Raw genomic sequence first — 17,756 nt, forward strand, 5'->3', positions numbered from 1 at the left:
GCAGTCAAGAATAACTATGTACTTCCGGGTCATGGATATTTGGAATCCTTCAGAATAAATGTTGCGTCCTGTTTACTTTGTAAAATAATAATTAGTGCGAAAATGATGGAAAATGTGCACAATTATTTATATATTTCATACTAGTTATCATACAAATAATTATTAAAAGTATTTCTATAAGATAATATGTTTATTTTTTTAAGCCTAATTGGTCAACATTGTTTGTTGTCTGTGTACTCCTATCATTTATTGCGCCGTACAAAATTATCTGTAGCTTGTGTCACAGTAAAAGGGAGTCCATTCTACTCAGGAGCACTCCTAGTTTCCAAATCCACAGAGTTTACACCAAGAGGAGTGTCGCTGCTCATTTGGCAGCCCATAAAGAGTGACCAATCAGCTTAAATTCAAGATTTTTTTCATACTGCAAATACATATTGCACCATGCACAATTATGTGTACGTTGTGTCTCCATAAAAGGAGTGTCCATTTTACTACGTCCAATATGAATGGGCTAATTAACAATGGGATTGAAAGTGTTTTCTAAAGTTGATTATTATAATTATAATGTTATTTATAATATTGTTATTACTGTTTTATTAATAGTATCATTCAAAATCATGTTTTATTTGTATTACTGTTGTTACCTTGATAACTATCTAGTAATCATCACTTTTAATGCTGTTAAAAATATTGTCAATAGTATAATATTATTGGTGTTATAAAGGCGATTCACTTTATTCCTGTTTTCATATTGTTAAACTGCTAACATTTCCTCATAAATTTGTACGAATTCCTACTCTTTGTATTCTTCTTTGCATGACTTTTACTTTGAAGGAAAATCGCTGAGTTCATGGCCTTATTCTTGCTCGGTCTTGTTCATTCCTGCCTGCGGAACAGAGGTCTTCACAGACGTATTTTTTGTTATCTGTGACGTTATCCTGATCAATTTCCAGGCAGGCTTTTTAGTGCAAAAGTAAGTATTCTATCACCCTTTCTATTTTAAAATATGAGTTGCTATTCAGTGTCGCATCATATTCGGCGAAGAAACCCCACTCGTTACACCCATGCTATTGAAATTGCCTACGCATAATAATATTATTGCCAGGTCTCTTGCCATAACTCAAATGAATGTACATTTTAAAGCTAGATTAAGGTTCCATTTTATTTTATACAACGATAGCACGATGTTTTGATGCACTCTTGCGTAATAGCCGCATATTTGTCTATTATTGAATGGTTTAAATGGTTGTGGAATGTGCACATAAATAGCACACCAGCTCCCAAGATCAGGGCCATAATCTGTTAAATCCCCCCAAAATCAATTCAAAAAGGAGCCTGATACAACCTACCAGCCCATCCTATTTATGTCTCAGTAGCTTGGTTTCCATCAATGATTTGTATATACACTCGATGACTGATAGGGGGCGCTGTGTTGAAGCCACCACGCCTCCATCTTGGCACTCTTTGGAAGCAATAAAAATGCATTTATTAATGTCTTCATTCGTTTTTGCCACATGTATTATATTACAGACACCTTAATGCATACTTTTAAATTATGTTATGTGTTGCTAAACATACACAACAATATATAAATATATTTTCCTTAAAGTCTATATATTTGAGATGACTAATGGTATATGTCATTTTGTCCTTAAAACATTTAATTTAAATAATGTAGAATTCCGTTCATTCCTATGGAGGACTTTTCCTACTGGGGAGTGCCAATATGGCTGACTAACTGGTGGCTTCAAAGCCTCAGTAGTCCTTTGTAGCTCAGTTGGTAGAGAATGGCACTTGTAAAGGTAGGGTAAGGGGTTTAATTCCCAGCACCACCCATACATAAAATGTATGCACGCATGACTGCAAGTTGCTTTTTATAAAAGCGTCTGCTAAATGGCATATATTATTATTATTATATTAACTGTCAAATTGTGAAAATGGATAATGCCCTTTAAGTGTAAGAGATATTTATTTTACGGCCTGCCTGGTGATATCAGCAGGTGGTAAATTTAGTTAATAGACGAATAAGAAAGAGTTCCAAATCTCTCTGCCAATAACAGCTAGTTTTCAGTTTTCCCTTCCCCACTCAGACCACTCTCAGACATTCCTAGCAAAATTCATAATTGAGAAAATCCTCTTTGCAAAGATTTTTTTTTTAAATATATTTTTTTACCATTTTAATTTAAAAGAATCACAGTAAGGTACTTAATTGTTACCCAGAAGTGACTGGATATTCTTTAAAAAAAAAGGCTGCATTGGACCTTGTCGGGAAGAGTGAGGTGTGCCCAACTACAGAAGTGGGAGTGTAGGCACGCTCTGGCAGTCTTCCTAACTGCTCCACTTGAGCGAGGTCCAGCCTGCAGTCTTGTGTCAGTTGATTAGGGAATGCCTTGCAGGTGTGCTGATTTAGTAATCCTGCACAGGTGTGTTGGGTGAGCATAGCTGTGGCGCAGTCTTTGGCTGGCCTGGTGCTGAAGATAGTTTAGCAATGTGGAAGGCTGCACTGAGTGCCACTGTTCACTGTGCTGCAGCCAGTGCCGCTGTCCATAGTGATGCACTGGGAGTCCTTCAGCCACGCCCATGCCCATGTCTTTCACAGTGCCACAGACGTTTGAAGAAAAATTAAGGATTTCAGCACCCAAAGAAAATAATGCAGTTAAACAGGACAGACTTAGGTACAAGGTACGCATTAAAAAAGTATCAACTGATACGCAAGTCAACTCCATTGAGATTTATGAAGTGCGGTTTACTCAGCTACTCTGGACACTGACAGTTTTTTAGATTAGTGACCTTATTTTGTGGAATATTTTTTTAATTAACAGAACACTTTAGGGCTGTAATGAATTTCGGACGACAGAATGATGCGCAACTAGGATCCCACACTATATACAGGATCCTAGTTGCGGTCCCGAAGCTACTGTAGCACTGTCTGCATTGCCCATCAAATGTATCATTTGTAATATGTAGGTACTTTACTGTCCTAATAACATATTGTAATTTTAATAGCCTATCTAATAGCCTAGTACATAATTACATAAATATTAAAAAGATAGTGGACCCCAAAATCAAAAATGTTCAGATATTTCTTAGCTCAATTTTAGACCATTTGTTTTGTATGAAAATGTCAGGCAACCTTTGATTTTGGAGTGTACTATACCTTTAACGCTAGACTAATTAAATATTTATGTGTTAGTGTTGAACTTAACTTGCTGAGGACACTTTGCTTAAAACATGTATATTTTGTTTCCATTGCGAGCTGAGAAAAGCGGAGGAAGAACCATGACGTCCAGACTCCTCCCCCTCCTGGCGTGCATCCCACTCCTCGCCATGCCACTTTTGGCACAGGAGCCCAGCGCTGGGGAAATCCAGGACCTGAGCACCAGAAATGCTGACTTTGCCGCCCGGCTGTACCGTGCCATTGCTAGCACCACTGATGACAACGTCCTTCTCTCCCCATTCACCGTATCTCTGGGTTTAGCTGCATTGATGAGTGGCGCCGACGGCTCTACCCGCGAGCAACTCCTTCAGGGCCTGAGTCTGAATGCTCTCGACCACTTAAGGATCCCAGGTATTTAGCCCTAGAGAATAGAGATGCAGACCAGTAAGTGGGAGGGTGGTGGTGGGTTCAAATCCCAGGCTAGAGGAGGAAACAAACCAGTAACCGAAGAGTTCCTGGTATCAGATTATTTTGCCGTTGTGCCCTTGAGCAAGGCACTTCACCTCAAAAAAGTTACATTGCTCTGCGGCTGACCCTGTATTGTTTCCATAATTGTTCTGTTTGTTTGTGTTTGTCTGAAATATAAATAAAAAAAATACAAATGTACATTTTCAATTATTTTCTATGCCAGAACTGTTCCAGAGTGTCCGGGATAGCATGGCCCAGAGTGGGTTTGTGAACCAGGGTATCGGCATCCTTCCCCGCCAGCAGTTCAAAGTGGACTCGACCTACCGAGACGTTGTGCAGACCAAGTATGGAGGAAATGTCCAGGGGCTGGACTATAGCGACGGGGCTGCCAAGGACACCATCAACCAGTTTTTCTACACCTACACCAGGGAGCAGGTGAAGGAGGTGGTCAGCGCCATCGACCCCCAGACCCAGATGATGCTAATCACTGCCATTTTCTTTCAAGGTGAGGAGTAGGCACAGGGGTTCAGTAGAACATGGTGCTTGCAACTCCAGGGTAATGTGTTCGATTACCTGGAACACCCATACGCAAAAAAGTTGTTTTGGATAAAAGCGTCTGCTAAATGGCAAATGTTATTATTGTTGTTATTATTATATTATACAGTATTTTACACCTGTATTTTATGACCTTTTGTAAACATAACCATGCCCCCAGGCTGAAGTGTCTGGGAATGAGATTATTGTAAGCACAGTCTGTTTATAAACATATCTTTCCAGGTGACATTTACTGCCGTTGTTGCATATAACAAGGCACCTCGCATCTACAAATGCTCTGTTAGCACTGCTTTTTGTGGGTGATGCTGTGCTGCTCCCAGCCTTGTTCGTGTGTAAGTGAGGTTGGGTATTGTGACATCAACACGTATATCAGTTGTGACAGCAACATGATGTTTGATTCCCTTTTCTGTTTCTCTCACCAGGCCAGTTTTCCCTCACCTTCAATACCAGCTTCACCCAGGACGAGCGCTTCTACGTGAACAAGTACAAAATTGCCATGGTCCCCATGATGTTCCGCTCCGACAAGTACCACCTGGCGTACGACCGCTCTCTCAAGCTGGGTGTCCTGAAACTGCCCATGACGGGCGGCGCCGCCATGCTGGTGCTTCTGCCCGACGAGGACGTGGACTACACGTCCATCGACGAGGAGATCACGGGAGAACGCTTCCAAGGCTGGCTCAAACAACTCAAGAGGACGTAGGTTGAATTGGACTACAACATTGGAATGGGTTGCTTATATGAGGTTCATGGGTCATTCAACCTAACAATGCATCAGATTGTGCTGACACCGTTTCTGTAGTTAAAAATAAGATTAGTATTCCTGAAACATTATTTTGTTGAAATTTAATTTGATCTGAGAAATTAAGCTAATTGATTGCACCCAATTTTGCCATTTTCATTTCTAGGATTCAAATCATTTTCAATAAATATAGTACCTAACTTCCAATTTGGACCAAAATTCTTCCTAACTTTGGTAGAGTTCTATTTTCGTCTGGTGTTAAGTCAGCGCAATTTTCAAAGGCACGCTAGTTTGTGATTTTGACCTGATAAAGCCAGCGCTCTTCAATTTTCAAACCCTAGTGCCAGGATTGGTAATTTACCTGTCTTATACAAGCGCGCTGATGTGGGAGGGGTGGCAATATCTGAGGTGTATCCTTAAAAACGTGCTCCAAAGTACCAATTTCAGTATGCGCTGGTGGGGATGTTTAAGACCAACCGAAAGCAGGTCTTAGCGGCAACGTGGTTAGTTATGCCATGGATTTTGACTTCTTAGCGGCAACGTGGTTAGTTATGCCATGGATTTTGACTACAGAAGCTCCGCCTATCCAGCTGTGATACACAGTGCCCATATGCACATGGAACAAGAAAGAGGTGCTTTTTGTGTCCATAAACCTCGTATTTAGAAACAGAAAACACAAACAATGTTTTTTGTTGTTATGCCCAATGCATTCACCAAGTAGTCAAGACTATCAATATGTGAGACCGCTTTAAAATTCATCTTAATCACCAAAGCTTTAATAAAATATATAGATTGTCAGCAGCAAAAGAGTGATTAGACATCCTCCTTTCTATCTATGGAGGTTATTTAGCCAGGTCCTGTTATTATTTTGGATGTGCGTAAAAACCCCTCCATGTAGGCTATACAGTGCATTCGGAAAGTATTTACTTTTTCCACATTTTGTTGCGTTACAGCCTTATTCTAAAATGGATGAAATTGTTTTTTTTGTCCTCAATCTACACACAATACCCCATAATGATGAAGCAAAACAGATTATAAAACTCCCCTGAAATATCACATTTACATAAGTATTCAGACCCTTTACTCAGTACTTTGTTGAGGCACCTTTGGCAGAGATTACAGCCTCGAGTCTACTTCGTTATGAAGCTTGGCACACTGGTATTTGGGGAGTTTCTCCAATTCTTCACGGCAGATCCTCAAGCTCTGTCAGGTTGGATGGGGAGCGTCGCTGCACAGCTATTTTTCAATCGGGTTCAAATCCGGGCACTGGCTGGGCCAGTCAAGGACATTCAGAGACTTGTTCCGAAGCCACTTCTACGTTATCTTGGCTGTGTGCTTAGGGTCATTGTCCTGTTGGAAAGTGAACCTTCACCCCAGTCGGAGGTCCTGAGCGCTCTAGAGCAGGTTTTCATCAAGGATCTCTCTGTACATTGCACTGTTCATCTTTCCCTTGATTCTGACTAGTCTCCCAGTCCCTGCCGCTGAAAAACATCCCCACGGCATGATGCTGCCACCGCAATGCTTCACCATAGGCATGGTGCCAGGTTTCCTCCAGAAGTAATGCTTGGCATTCAGGCCATAGAGTTTAATATTGGTTTCATCAGACCAGAGAATCTTGTATCTCATGGTCTTAAAGTCCTTTAGGTGCCTTTTGACAAACTCCAAGTGGGCTTTCATGTGTCTTTTACTGAGGAGTGGCTTCCGTCTGACCACTCTACCATAAAGGCCTGATTGGTGGAGTGCAGCAGAGATGGTTGTCCTTCTGGAAGGTTCTATCATTCCCACAGAGGAACTCTGGACGTCTGTCAGAGTGACCATCAGGTTCTTGCTCACCTCCATGACCAAGGCCCTTCTCCCCACCGATTACGCAGTTAGGCTGGGTCGGCCAGCTCAAACTTATTTTATTTAAGAATGATGGAGGCCACTGTGTTCTTGGCGACTTTCAATGCTGCAGACATTTTTTGGTACCCTTCTCCAGATCTGTGCCTCAACGCAATCCTGTCTCAGAGCTCTACTGACAATTCCTTCTATCTCGTGGCTTGGTTTTTGCTCTGACATGCACTGTCAACTGTGGGACCCTATATACAGTGGAGAGAACAAGTATTTGATACACTGCCGATTTTGCAGGTTTTCCTACTTACAAAGCATGTAGAGGTCTGTAATTTTTATCATAGGTACACTTCAACTGTGAGAGATGGAATCTAAAACTTAAATCCAGAAAATCACATTGTATGATTTTTAAGTAATTAATTAGCATTTTATTGCATGACATAAGTATTTGATCACCTACCAACCAGTAAGAATTCCGGCTCTCACAGACCTGTTCGTTTTTCTTTAAGAAGCCCTCCTGTTCTCCACTCATTACCTGTATTAACTGCACCCTGTTTGAACTCGTTACCTGTATAAAAGACACCTGTCCACACACTCAATCAAACAGACTTCAACCTCTCCACAATGGCCAAGACCAGAGAGCTGTGTAAGGACATCAGGGATAAAATTGTAGACCTGCACAAGGCTGGGATGGGATACAGGACAATGGGCAAGCAGCTTGGTGAAAAGGCAACAACTGTTGGCGCAATTATTAGAAAATGGAAGAAGTTCAAGATGATGGTCAATCACCCTCGGTCTGGGGCTCCATGCAAGATCTCACCTCGTGGGGCATCAATGATCATGAGGAAGGTGAGGGATCAGCCCAGAACTACACGGCAGGACCTGGTCAATGACCTGAAGAGAGCTGGGACCACAGTCTCAAAGAAAACCATTAGTAACACACTACGCCGTCATGGATTAAAATCCTGCAGCGTACGCAAGCGTACGCAAGGTCCCCCTGCTCAAGCCAGCGCATGTCCAGGCCGTCTGAAGTTTGCCAATGACCATCTGGATGATCCAGAGGAGGAATGGGAGAGGGTCATGTGGTCTGATGAGACACAAATAGATATTTTTGGTCTAAACCCGCCGTGTTTGGAGGAAGAAGAAGGATGAGTACAATGCCAAGAACACCATCCCAACCGTGAAGCTTGGAGGTGGAAACATCATTCTTTGGGGATGCTTTTCTGCAAAGGGGACAGGACGACTGCACCGTATTGATAGGAGGATGGATGGGGCCATGTATCGCGAGATCTTGGCCAACAACCTCCTTCCCTCAGTAAGAGCATTGAAGATGGGTCGTGGCTGGGTCTTCCAGCATGATAATGACCCGAAACACACAGCCAGGGCAACTAAGGAGTGGCTCCGTAAGAAGCATCTCAAGGCCCTGGGGTGGCCTAGCCAGTCTCCAGACCTGAACCCAATAGAAAATCTTTGAAGGGAGCTGAAAGTCCGTATTGCCCAGCGACAGCCCCAAAACCTGAAGGATCTGGAGAAGGTCTGTATGGAGGAGTGGGCCAAAACCCCTGCTGTAGTGTGTACAAACCTGGTCAAGAACTACAGGAAACGTATGATAAAATGAATATGAATTACTTAAAAATCATACAATGTGACTTTCTGGATTTTTTGGGATTCCGTCACTCACAGTTGAAGTGTACCTATGATAAAAATTACAGACCTCTACATGCTTTGTAAGTAGGAAAACCTGCAAAATCGGCAGTGTATCAAATACTTGTTCTCCCCATTGTAGACAGGTATGTATCTTTACAAATCAATGTCCAATCAATTGAATTTACCACAGGTGGACTCCAATCAAGTTGTAGAAACATCTCAAGGGTGATCAATGGAAACAGGATGCACCTGAGCTCAATTTCGAGTCTCGTAGCAAAGGGTCTGAATTATTATGTAAATAAGGTATTTCTGTTTTTTTTTTTATACATTTGCAAACATTTCGAAAAACCCATTTTCGCCGTGTCATTATGGGATATTGTGTGTAGATTAGACATTTTTATTTAATGAAATTTAGAATAAGGCTGTAAAGTAACAAAATGTGGAAAAAACAAGCCGTAGTAGGCCACCCTTACCCTACGATAACGAAAGTGGTTCAACACTAAAGCACCTGGTGTCTTTCTTATCCTGGCGATGCATTAGCTAAGTGGCCTATCCATAAAAGGTTTCTAAATGGTCTACTCATGCATACTCCATTTGGCTTGTATCCGTCACCATTTCCAGAGTGCCACTTGTCCGGTTACCAGAGGAGTGCTCCTTCAAGCACAGGCTATTCAGATAATTTCAGTCCTATAAGGCCTTATCAACGGTAGGCCTAGGCTATATTTTGCTTATTGAGAACGTGCCTCACACATACAATACAATTTACGGGAGCTTATAGTATTTTTTTATTTGAGAAGTGCAATGCGTAAAGGCCTATACTCGTTGAAGCCAAATGGGTTTTATACTGTAGTTTATGCTATTTAGTAAACTGTAGTATGAATCAACAATGGACTAGGATGAGAATATTCTGTGCCGCCAGCCGAATTGGAGTTGATGAAAAAGTTAGGCATAAATATGACCCCAACAAAAATACTAACCTCCCATTATTGGTAATGGTGCGAGTTTAGCATGTTTTGGGGGCATGAAAATACCCTCAAATAAAAGGTGTCAGTCGCCTCCATATGAAACATTTGATCTCAAATCCAAAATGCTGGAGAATAGAGCCAATGGTGATACAGCAAATGCTGGAGTATATATTATAATAATTTACTCATTTCCTTTAAAGAACTTCAAACACTCAACCATTGGCCATATGACCCATTCCTAATGATTATGATGTCACTTCCTGTGCTTTGCAGAAGGCTGGAGGTGCAGCTGCCTAGATTTATACTGGAGCAGTCATACTCCCTGCAGAAGGTCCTGCCAGGCCTCGGGATCAGTGAGGTCTTCCAGGACAGCGCTGACTTCTCTGGCATCGGTGGGGAAACGGGCCTGAGGCTCTCTGAGGTCAGTGTGTGTGTGTGTGAGCTGGTGTTTCTCCATTAGTGTGTGTGTGCATCTGTCATTGAGTGTGCATATCTGTGTGTTGTTCATCAGTGTGTATGTGTTTCTCCCTCATGTACGTGTCTGTCAGTGTGTCTCCATAAGTGCGTCCACCACTGTGTTTGTATGTCACTTGACGGCCTCTTGCTCAAGTGTTAGACTGAGATAATGGAGGAGTGATAGATACCCACTGTGGGGTGGGTGGGGGACTAAAAATAATTTGAGATGCATCCCACTTCCTGCGGTGTTTTGAATGTCCACCTGTGGTTACTTTACACTGCTTGGGTTAATTGTCTCTGTGAAAGGGAAGACAGGAATAGGCATCTTGCTGAAGGCCTGCATTTCGTGGTGTCCTTATTGTCTAAGCAAGGTCTCTTGGTAACATGTGACCACAGAGAACGACTTTTTGCTAACAGAAAATGAAAATCTTCATAATATTCCCAAAGCAATATGTCTCATCAGAGCTCCAAGTGAATACAAGTGAGTTGCTACAAAATCATCATAAAGTGATTAAAATAAAAATATATTATGTGGTAATGTATATCAGTGCTTTCCCAAAGTTAAATTGGCAAACCGATTTCTTTGGTAACATTATTCTCAGAATGTCATGCATTCATTCACAGTAAAGACAAAGCCTTCCAGAGTAAGTCAGGTCAAGATTAGTACATTTAAAAAGGTTAGTACGTTTTAAAAAGGTTAGTACGTTTTAAAAAGGATAGTACGTTTAAAAAGGTTACTACATTTTTTTTTTAAACATTTAAAAAGGTTTTACAAAAAAGGTTAGTACATTTCAAAAGGTTAGTACATTTCAAAAGGTTAGTACATTTCAAAAGGTTAGTGCATTCACATCCGGTAAGCGTGTGAACATCCGGTATGACACGAGGGAGAGCTCGGTTTGTTGTATTGAACATTTTGAAAGTCTAAAAAAGATGTGGTTACTAGCTACCTTTTTGAATTTGAATCCTGTGATGCGGTTAGCCGTAGTTAAAGTATTTACTCCTCTAGACTTTTTCCACATTTTGTTGTGTTACAAAGTGGGGTTAAAATTGATTTAATTGTCTTTTTTTGTCAACAATCTACACAAAATAGTCTATAGTCAAAGTGAAAGTAAAAATGTCATTGATTTTACAAACTATAGAAACACCTTTGGTAGCAATTATTTTCTTTTTGAGTGAGTCTCACCTGGATTGTGCAATATTTGCCCATTATTATTCTTACAATCCTTCAAGTTCTATCAAGTTGGTTGTTGATCATCGCTAGACAGCCATTTAAATCTTGCCATAGATGTTCAAATAGATTTAAGTAAAAAATTTAATGAGGCCACTCAAGAACATTCAATGTCGTCTTGGTAAGCAACTCTAGTGTAGATTTGGCTGTGTGTTTTAGGGTTATTGTCCTACTGAAAGGTGAATTAGTCTCTGTGTCTGTTGGAAATCTGACTAAACCAGGTTTTCCTCTAGGATTTTGCCTGTGCTTAGCTACATTCCGTTTCTTGTCATCCTGAAAAACTCCCCAGTTCTTGCCGATGGCAAGCATACCCATAACATGATGCAGCCACCACCATGCTTTAAATTATGGAGAGTGGTACACAGTGATGTGTTGTGCTGGATTTGCCCCAAATATAACACTTTGTATTTAGGACAAAAAGTAAATTCCTTTGCCACATTTTTTACAGTATTACTTTAGTGCCCTGTTGCCAACAGGATGTGTCTTTTGTGATATTTAAGTTTGTCATTAAGGTTAGTGTTTTGTAGTAACTATAATATTGTTGTCCCATCCTCAGTGTTCTCCTATCACAACCATTAACTATTTAAAAATCACCATTGGCCTCATGGTGAAATCCCTGAGTGGTTGTCTTTTTCTCCGGCCACTCAGTTCGGAAGGAGGTCTGTATCTTTGTAGTGACTGTTGAATATCCACTTGTATTGATCATATCTTCACTAATGCTGAAGAGCTTTGCTCCAAAGCAATATCAGTTTCCATTCCCGGCTGTAGTGACCATAAAATTGTGGATTTAACAAGGAAATCCAAAGTGCCAAATGTTGGGCCTAAAGTCATTTATAAGAGATAATACAAAATGTTTCCTCAGGATTTGTTTGTGGAAGACAAAGTATGTTGGTTTGATGTGTATGAGGAAGTGAATCCAGATGCAGCACTGCAAGTATTTGTAAAAGTATTAATGCCAATTGTTTATAAGCATGCACCTGTTAAGTAACTAACTTTGAGAAATGTTATAGCCCCCTGGATTGATGATGAATTGCAAAATTGTATGGTTCAAAGAAATTATGCAAAAGAGGTGGCAAACACATCGGGCTGCTCAGCTGATTGGTTGACATATTGTAAATTGAGAAATGTGACTAAACTTAACAAAAAGAAGAATACATTATATTACCAAACACAGATAAATGACATAAAACACAATGGAAAAAAAACGTTGATATACCTTAAATAATATCATGGGTGGAAAACCCAATTCATCTTCATTGAAGTTGATGGTTCATTTATAACAAAACCTTTCGATATTGCCAGTCATTTCAATTACTATTTACAGACTCCACACTGACTGAGGAGTAGTATTAAGGATCTTCCTTCTCTCAAGCGACACGCATCTTTTTATTGCTGAATTACTGAATTACTATTTCACTAGTGAAACTCAGTAGTGAAATGACAACATTGAACATTGAGTATTTTTGTACAAAATATCTAATGAAAGAGAAAGATTGCTGTTTTGAATTTGGTCAAGTTAGTGTGGGAGAGGTGGAAAAACTATTGTTATCAATAATAATAAGCCACCAGGTATAGACAACCTTGATGGGAAACTATTGTTATCAATAGTTATCAATGGGGTGGCAGGATAGCCTAGTGGTTAGAGCGTTGGACTAGTAACCGAAAGGTTGCAAGTTCAAATCCCCGGCTGACAAGGTACAAATCTGTCGTTAAGCCCCTGAACAGGCAGTTAACCCACTGTTCCTAGGTCGTCATTGAAAATAAGAATTTGTTCTTAACTGACTTGCCTAGTTAAATAAAGGTTAAAAAAATAAAAATAAATAAAAATAATGATAAGGCACCAGGTATAGACAACCTTGATGGAAAACTATTGTTATCAATAATGATAAGCCACCAGGTATAGACAACCTTGATGGGAAACTATTGTTATCAATAATGATAACTATTGAGAATGGTAGCAGACTGTATTGCCACCGCTATTTTCTATATCTTTAACCAAAGCATAAAGGTGTGTGTTTAACTATACTTGTGGGGACCAGAAGACCCCACAAGTATAGTAAACCAAATTCAAATTGACCAACGGGACATTTTTGTTAGTCCCCACAAGGTCAAATGCTATTTCTAGGAAGTTAAGGTTCGAATTACTGTTAGGTTTAGAATTAGGTTTAGCTAGGGTTAGTTTTAGGGATAGGAGATACAGTTAGGTATAGAATTAGGTTTTGGGGTTAAGGTTAGGGTAAGGGAAAATAGGATTTTGAATGGGACTGAATTGTGTGTCCCCACAAGGTTAGTTATACAAGACTGTGTATGTGTCCATAGGTGTGGAAGGAAGCTAAAGTAATTCCACTGCCTAAAAAATAGTAAAGCACCCTTTGCTGGCTCTAACAGCCCCCCAATCAGTTTTCTGTCTATTCTTAGTAAAATGATGGCAAGGATTGTGTTTTGCCAAATACAATGCTATTTTTACATCAACACATAACCTTCAATTCATTACAGTTTCATCTCTTAACAAAAGGAAAAGAAACCAATGAATACATTTACCCAATAAATGTATGTAAAATGCAGTTTCCCCGACCCTGACTTTGAATACCAGTGCTCGAAGACCTAAACCAACTGGAGTTGTACCTAAAGGGTGGGACCATTGAGCAAGTTGAGGAAGCTGAACTCCTAGGTATAACATTGGATGGTCAATTATCATGGTCAAGTCATACTGACAAAGTTGTTGTGAAGATTGGGAGGGGTATGTCTGTTGTAAAAAGATGTCATGCATTTTTTTACACAAACCAACTGTAGTAGTTGTTCTGTTCTTGTCCCATCTTGATTACTGTCCTGTAATATGGTCAAGTACAGCGAAGAAAGACCTAGCAAAGCTGCAGCTGGCTTAAAACAGAGCAGCACACCTTGCCCTTAACTGCAACATACAGAACTAACATCAACAGTATGCATGTCAGTCTTTCCTGGTTGAGGGTTAAATGATAGATGAACTGCTTCTCTTCTAGGAATGAGAAATATTACTGTGACAAATTCCAGATTGTCTGCATAATCAAATAAAATTCAGCTCAAACATCCATACAAACCCCACAAGACATGCCACCGGAGGCATGTTATGTTACAACCTTATTCTAAAATTGATTTACATTGTTTTATTCCTGATCAATTTACAAGCAATACCTCATAATGACAAAGCAAAATAAGGGTTTTAGAAATTTTAGCAAATTTATAATTAAAAAAAAATAATAATTACATAAGTATTCAGACCCTTTACTCAGTGCTTTGTTGAAGCACCTTTGGCAGCAATTACATCCTCGAGTCTTCTTGGGTATGACGCTACAAGCTTGGCACACCTGTATTTGGGAAGTTTCTCTTATTCTTCTCTGCAGATCCTCTCAAGCTCTGCCAGGTTGGATGGGGAGCGTTGCTGCATAGCTATTTTCAGCTCTCTCCAGAGATGTTCGATCGGGTTCAAGTCCGGGCTCTGGCTGGGCCTCAAGGACATTCAAACTTGTCCCGAAGCCACTCCTGCGTTGTCTTGGCTGTGTGTTTAGGGTTGTTGTCCTGTTAGAAGGTGAACCTTCACCCCAGTCTGAGGTCCTGAATGCTCTGGAGCAGGTATTCAAGGATCTCTCTGTACTTTGCTCCGTTCATCTTTCCCTTGATCCTGACTAGTCTCCCAGTCCCTACCGCTGAAGAACATCCCCACAACATGATGCTTTCACCACCATGCTTCACCATAGGTATGGTACTTGGTTTCCTCCAGATGTGACGCTTGGCATTCAGGCCAAAGAGTTCAATCTGGGTTTCATCAGACCAGAGCATATTGTTCATGGTCTGAGAGTCTTTAGGTGCCTTTTGGCAAACTCCAAGAGGGCTGTCATGCGCCTTTTACTGAGGAGTGCCTTCTGACCTCATGGCTTGGTTTTTTGCTCTGACATGCACTGTCAACTGTGGGACCTTATATAGACAGGTGTGTGCTTTCGAAATCATGTCCAATCAATTGAATGTACCACAGGTGGACTCTAATCAAGTTGTATAAACATCATGGATGATCAATGGAAACAGGATGCACCTGAGCTCAATTTTTAGTCTCATAGCAAAGGGTCTGAATACTTATGTAAATAAGGTATTTCTAATACATTTTCCAAAATGTCTAAAAACCTGTTTTCGCTTTGTCATTATGGAGTATTGTGTGTAGATTGACGAAAAAAAAAAAAAAAAAAATGGTCAATTTTAAAATAAGGCTGTAACAAAATGTGGAAAAAGTCAAGGGGTCTGAATACTTTCCAAATGCACTGTATGTTGTTGTGTTTTACATTTGTGTGACTTTCCTTGTCTATCAGTGTTTTGTTACTTGTCATGTTTTTTGTGGACCCAAAAGCTAATGGGTGATCTAAATAAACAAGGGAGCTGCATTTTCTAAAGGCCATCATTAGGCTTCCATCAGCCAGTTGTCTATTAGCGCTATCATGCCAACTCCTTGCCAATGTCATGACAATTGGCTTGACCAGGATACTGGACAGCAATGGAGTAGGCAAGAGCACAAACAGATCTGGGGCCAGTTAGCAGCATTATTCACTTTCCTGACATCTTAACCATACAATCCTTTCTTAGCTTTATTCTGTGGTTTCAGGTTGTGCACAAAGCGGCCATCACCGTGGACGAGACCAGCAGTACCGGGAATGTTCATGCCACGAACATCTTCGCTAGTCTACCTCCTCGGCTCACCGTCAACCGGCCTTTCCTCTTCCTCATTTACCACCAGGCCACCAGCAGCATTCTCTTCATGGGCAGGGTGATCGACCCCACCAAGAAGTAACTGCAACCATAACCATTGTGTCATATAGGTGTTTGTGGTTGAGTAATAACACTGTAACTAATGGTCTTGTCTGCCTGTATTGTCCTCTAATAAACACTCAAGTTGCAGGGCACCATAGGAGTCTGTGTAGATAGTATTAATGCATCCATTTGGTGAACTATAGGTCATATTCAGATATAGTGACACTTGAGGTCAGATTGCAATTGGACAAAATGTCTAGTTTTCAGTATTTGCATACCAATATGCTGAGCAGTTATGTAATTGCCTTCATCTTAAGTACTACTCTCCTTCTCTGTTTTGCTCCCTCCCTTTACGAGGCTTAATTTGTCATTTTAAAAGGCGCTGAACATGTTTTGCCTGCTGTACTCTAAAATTATAACATTTGCACTATGTAACCTAAAGGGACCAATTGTGTTTAAAACAGAACAAAGGACTAACAAACTCTGTGGTGTTTTCCAGGACACAGATTAAGCCTAGTCCTGGACTAAAAATGACTTTAGGCGATTCTCCATTGAACATGCTTTTTAGTCCAGGACTAGGTTTAATCTGTGTCAGAGAGAACCTGCCCCAAAAAGTCATTCACTGACTTATGCTTTATATTAGAATAAGAAAGTAAGTAAATTGAACTCATTATCATGTCACATATTCAACACAGGTTTATTGATTGGGTGGTGAGGGTTGGCATGGGTGGATCACTCAGGCGCTTCAGAGGCACCAGGCACAATCTCATTGGTGGGATGGAGAAATTCCGGTACCATCACAAGTGTTGGATCATATAGTCATAAAAACTGCTTTGTTTTCTTCAATAGCCATTTGGGAAAATATAAAACATAAGAGAAGAGACTTTTCAAAGCATGCTATAATACAGAAAAAAATTGCCAATAAATAAAGGTACAAATAAAATGCATACTGTTACATATTTTGTTTGTAATTACTAATTGTTTGTGAAATGGAACGAGTTACGAGTATTTTTGGAATAAGGCAGAGATGGGTTCGATGTCAGTTCTGTTTCCCATTGGCGTAATTAAGACTCCGGACGTCTTTCCCCCGCAAGCCAATGTTGAAGTGTTTATTAGGGTTTGTTTGTCATTTGGAACCTGAAGCAGGGGGAGGACAGATGCACACTTTTGACAACTTGAGATAGATGAAGGAGGATGACCATCAGAGCAGGGGTGTAGTGATCGTGGCCACCCGGTTCTTCACAATGCCTTGACCTCAAGGTCATCGCCGGAGACTAAGGGGTCTGTCATCGCCCCCATATAGCCAGCTTCACTCCCTCCCCGACTGCATACCGAAAGAGTTGGACTTCCTTTGTCTGGAAAACAGAGAACAGAATATAGGAGGTGCAGGTAAGCATTGGGTAAACAAGTTAATAAGTAGTAAACAAGGAGTGACCTATGCCAAATCGACACCTAGCTCCCGCCCCTACATATGAGTTGGGCAATTTCTCCTGGCAAAGGCTGGTATGAGTGCAGGTTCTGCTTATTTGAATCGGGGGTGTTAAAGCTGATGGGATGAGGTGTATGCAATATGGTACAAATTCCACCTGGCCAATCTCATCCCAAAATCATGGGCATTGTTATGGAGTTGGTCCACCCTTTGCTGCTATAACAGACTCCACACTTCTGGGAAGGCTTTCCACTAGAATTTGGAACATTGCTATGGGGACTTGCTTCCATTCAGCCACAAGCACTAGTAATGTTGGGCACTGATGTTGGGCGATTAAGCCTGGCTCACAGTCGGCATCCAATTCATTCCAACGGTGTTTGATGCGGTTGAGGTCAGGGCTCTGTGCATAACACTCAAGTTCTTCCACACCATATACAGTCATGGCCAAAAGTTTTGAGAATGACACACATATTAATGTTTGTCAGATGTTACTATGGAATACTGAAGTA

General features: G+C 40.7%; 2 protein-coding genes across 5 annotated transcripts in view; one reads left to right on the forward strand and one right to left on the reverse strand.

Moving 5' to 3' along the window:
• The first annotated feature begins 842 nt into the window (after positions 1-842).
• serpina10a (serpin peptidase inhibitor, clade A (alpha-1 antiproteinase, antitrypsin), member 10a) lies at positions 843-16,773 on the forward strand. The gene is made up of 6 exons (XM_029631595.1): positions 843-973; positions 3,257-3,568; positions 3,849-4,130; positions 4,603-4,876; positions 9,635-9,782; positions 15,673-16,773. The coding sequence occupies exons 2-6, from the start codon at positions 3,280-3,282 to the stop codon at positions 15,856-15,858; spliced, it is 1,179 nt and encodes a 392-aa protein (XP_029487455.1). The 5' UTR covers positions 843-973; positions 3,257-3,279; the 3' UTR covers positions 15,859-16,773.
• The window catches only part of ppp4r4 (protein phosphatase 4, regulatory subunit 4), a 118,591-nt gene continuing 117,331 nt past the window's right edge, over positions 16,497-17,756 (reverse strand). For all 4 annotated transcript variants that reach the window (XM_029631592.2, XM_029631588.2, XM_065008830.1 and 1 more), the window contains one exon: positions 16,497-17,173. In XM_029631592.2, the coding sequence (XP_029487452.1) occupies positions 17,128-17,173 (46 nt within the window). In that variant the 3' untranslated portion in view covers positions 16,497-17,127. The remainder of the gene's footprint in view (positions 17,174-17,756) is intronic.

This window comes from Oncorhynchus nerka, linkage group LG24 (genome assembly GCF_034236695.1).
Source record: "Oncorhynchus nerka isolate Pitt River linkage group LG24, Oner_Uvic_2.0, whole genome shotgun sequence".
In the NCBI taxonomy this organism is placed as follows: domain Eukaryota; kingdom Metazoa; phylum Chordata; class Actinopteri; order Salmoniformes; family Salmonidae; genus Oncorhynchus; species Oncorhynchus nerka.

Bases quoted from the DNA above. Each gene is read 5' to 3' on its own strand.
- serpina10a (XM_029631595.1), top strand. From the start codon at position 3,280: ATGACGTCCAGACTCCTCCCCCTCCTGGCGTGCATCCCACTCCTCGCC. The intron at 4,131-4,602 runs GTGAGGAGTAGG...TTCTCTCACCAG, and splicing joins CACTGCCATTTTCTTTCAAG to GCCAGTTTTCCCTCACCTTC. The intron at 9,783-15,672 runs GTCAGTGTGTGT...CTGTGGTTTCAG, and splicing joins CGGGCCTGAGGCTCTCTGAG to GTTGTGCACAAAGCGGCCAT.